The 3101-nt window shown below is 67.8% G+C and overlaps 1 protein-coding gene across 1 annotated transcript in view; it reads left to right on the forward strand.

The window, feature by feature from the left end:
- H696_04233 (hypothetical protein) overlaps positions 1–3101 on the forward strand; it is a gene marked incomplete at both ends in the record, with an annotated part of 8718 nt that overhangs the window by 5321 nt on the left and 296 nt on the right. Inside the window, 6 exons of the mRNA XM_009498112.1 lie at positions 115–650; positions 722–1064; positions 1118–1786; positions 2003–2185; positions 2494–2849; positions 2952–3096. Of these exons, the coding sequence (XP_009496387.1) occupies positions 115–650; positions 722–1064; positions 1118–1786; positions 2003–2185; positions 2494–2849; positions 2952–3096 (2232 nt within the window). The remainder of the gene's footprint in view (positions 1–114; positions 651–721; positions 1065–1117; positions 1787–2002; positions 2186–2493; positions 2850–2951; positions 3097–3101) is intronic.

Raw genomic sequence — 3101 nt, forward strand, 5'->3', positions numbered from 1 at the left:
GCCCCTCTTGCCCCCGCCCGCACACCCTCCCATCCTCCTCCCCCCTCCCCCTCCGAACCGCCTGGCATGAACAACCTGCTTGGCGCCCTCCCGGGCCCGGTGTCCCGCAACGAGTCGTCGGACTTGTGCCTGCTGCGCGCGGCGCGGGCCCTGCCGCCGGCCGACACGGCCCCGGACACGCGAAAGCTCGAGGCCCTGTCGCTGGCCGAGAGCGCCTGGCCGCGCCCGGTTGAGTACCTGCTGGTGGTGCTGGACCCGCTGCAGGGGCAGCTGCTGGAGCGCGCCCTGGCGGCCGATGGGCCCGGCGCCGCGGACACCACGGCCGACATCCAGGCGTCGCCGGTGGGCCGGCTGCTGGCGGACCTGGCCCCGCACCAGGGCGCCCCGGGGCCCGCCGGGCCCGGGCTCCTTCGGTCCTTCTGCACGGCCGACGGCCGGGTGGCCGCGGTGACGGTCGACGAGCGCCGGCTGAATGGCGCCTGGGCGCGGGCCCTGCGCCAGCATGCGGACCGCGTGACCCAGGCTCTTCTCCGGCAGCAGGCGGCCGCCGGGGCGGACGATCCTCCGCCCGGGCGCCTGGAGCGCCCGCGCCCCGAGGCCGGGTCCACCCTGGCGCGCGCCCTGCTGGACACCTTCCGCCCCACTGCCGGGTATGTCATGCGAAGGGGGCCGCCCGGCTGTCCCTCCCCTCCTGTCCTCCCCCCCCCCCCCCCCCTCCCAGCCACCTCGTCGCTTGTCATCCGCATCCCACCATGACCGAGGGTGCCCACGTCATAGAGATGGATTCCATCGCCGCGGCTGTCGCCCTGGATAGCCCTCCCACGGCCGACGCCCCGGCCGTGGTTGGGTCCTCTTCCGGGCTGTCTGGCGGGTCATCCACCGGGTCGGTTGCCTCCAACCCCGAGAAGTCTGGCCACGTCGCCATCCCCGTGGCCCGGGGGACCGCCCTCCCCGACAAAGCTCGCCTCGCCCCGGGCGCCGTCAGCATCCCCATGCCCGGGCAGACCTTTGCCCCGCCGACCCAGGTGACTCTCACCTGGACGGATCTGGTCCATGTTGTGGATGTGCGTCCCCCCCCCCCCCCCCCCCGTCCCCCCGCCACCATCGCACCCCGCAGATCAAGACCGGCCCCCTCTTCCGTCAGAAGACCGTGGAAAAGGTCATCCTTGACAAGGTGTCCGGCCAGGCACAGCCCGGCCGTCTGCTGGCCATCATGGGTCCTTCCGGTGGTGGCAAGACCTCCCTGCTGGACTCGATCAGTGGGCGTCTGCGCACGCGCGGCGGCACTGTCACGGTCAATGGCGGGCCGATGCCCAGCCACTTCCGGCTGCTGGCCAGCTATGTGATGCAGGATGACCTGCTCTTTGAGAGCCTGACCCCGCGCGAGCTGCTGACCTTCGCGGCGCGGGTGCGCCTGTCCAGCTCCCTCTCCACGAAGGACATCCGCTTCCATGTGGAGCGTCTGCTGGACCGCCTGAGCCTGACCCGGTCGGCGGACACGCGGGTCGGCCAGGCCGGCGGTTCCGGCAGTGGCTCGCGTGGTCGACGCGGTCTGTCCGGCGGTGAGCGCAAGCGCGTGGCCATCGCCTACGAGATGATCACCAACCCGGCCCTGCTGTTCCTGGATGAGCCGACCACCGGCCTGGATGCCTTCATGGCGCTCAGCCTGATTGAGCTTCTCCGGTCTCTGGCGGCCGAGGGGCACACCGTGGTGACGACCATCCACCAGCCCAGCTCCGACATTTTTGCCCTCTTCGATGATCTGCTGCTGGTGGCCCGGGGTCGGGTGCGTGTTCCTTCCTGCCTCTGTCTCTCTCTGTCTCTCTCTGTCTCTCTCTGTCTCTCTCTGTCTCTCTCTCTCTCTCTCTCCCTCTCTCTCTCTCTCCCTCTCCCTCTCCCTCTCTCTCTCTCTCTCTGTTTGTCTCTCTGGCAATTGGCCTGCTTCCGTCGCTCGCCTGTCGTTGTGCTGACCCCGCTTCCCTTCCTCGCCTCCCGTTTGCAGGTTGCCTTCCGCGGGGAGGCCTCCCGCGCGGTGGACTACTTCGACAGCCTGGGCTACCCCTGCCCGACCTTCTCCAACCCCTCTGACTTCTTCATGAAGACCCTGCACAGCAACACGGACGAGGATATGGTTCGCATCCGGGCCATCACCGACCGGTGCCCCCCGTTCAAGGCCATCGATGATGTGCGTATGCCGGCTCTCAGCCCCCTTTGCTGCCTTGGCGTCCCTTGTTCTCGCCTCTTCAGCCTCGTTCGCCCACTCCCTCGCACGGGGCCCCTTCCTGTCCGCGCCTTTCTCCGTGTGTGTGTGTGTGTGTGTGTCTGAGAGAGAAAGCTAACGTCCAACCTGCCCCCCGGATATGTGGCCATGTCTGCGTCTGTCTTTCTCCCTCCTCTCGGCCGGCCTGTCTCCATCTTTCCCTCGCTCGATCTCCCTATCCGGCCCATCCGGCCCATCCACTCAACTCCCAATGTGCCTGTGCACCTCCACAGGGCGTGCCTCCCATCAAGCCGGCCAAGCCGGAGAAGCCCTCGAAGAGCGTGGTTTTCAAGGCCCTCCTCGGGCGAAGCAACCGCCTCTTCCTGCGCAACCCGGTCACCTTCTACGCGCGCCTGGGCCAGACCATCTCCTCGGCTCTCATGTGTGGTCTGCTCTTCTGGAACACGACCCTCACGCAGACCGGTGTCCAGGGCCGGGCGGGTGGTATTTTCTTCCTCATCACCTCGGCCGTCATGTCCTCCATGATGAACTATGTCCTCTCCTTCCCGGTGGAGGTGGCCTACTTCCGCCGCGAGCAGCTTAGCCAAATGTACTCGCCTGGCCAGTATTACTGGACCAAGTTCTTCAGGTGCGCACGCGCGCATGCACCCATCCATCCCTTGATGATCAGGCCGTATCCCCCTCCCCCCCTCCCCCCACTAACCCTGCCCCCCTCTCGCCCCTCCTCCAGTGAGCTGCCATACAGTGTCATCTTCCCCCTCCTCTTCTCGGTCATCAGCTACTTCATGCTCAACCTCGAGGCGACCGCGCCGAAGTTCTTTGTTTTCCTGCTGGTCCAGTGGCTGCTCAGCACCCTGTCGGCCTCCCTCGGGTGCGTGCC

Source organism: Fonticula alba (genome assembly GCF_000388065.1).
Source record: "Fonticula alba strain ATCC 38817 unplaced genomic scaffold supercont2.7, whole genome shotgun sequence".
Classification (NCBI taxonomy): Eukaryota; order Rotosphaerida; family Fonticulaceae; genus Fonticula; species Fonticula alba.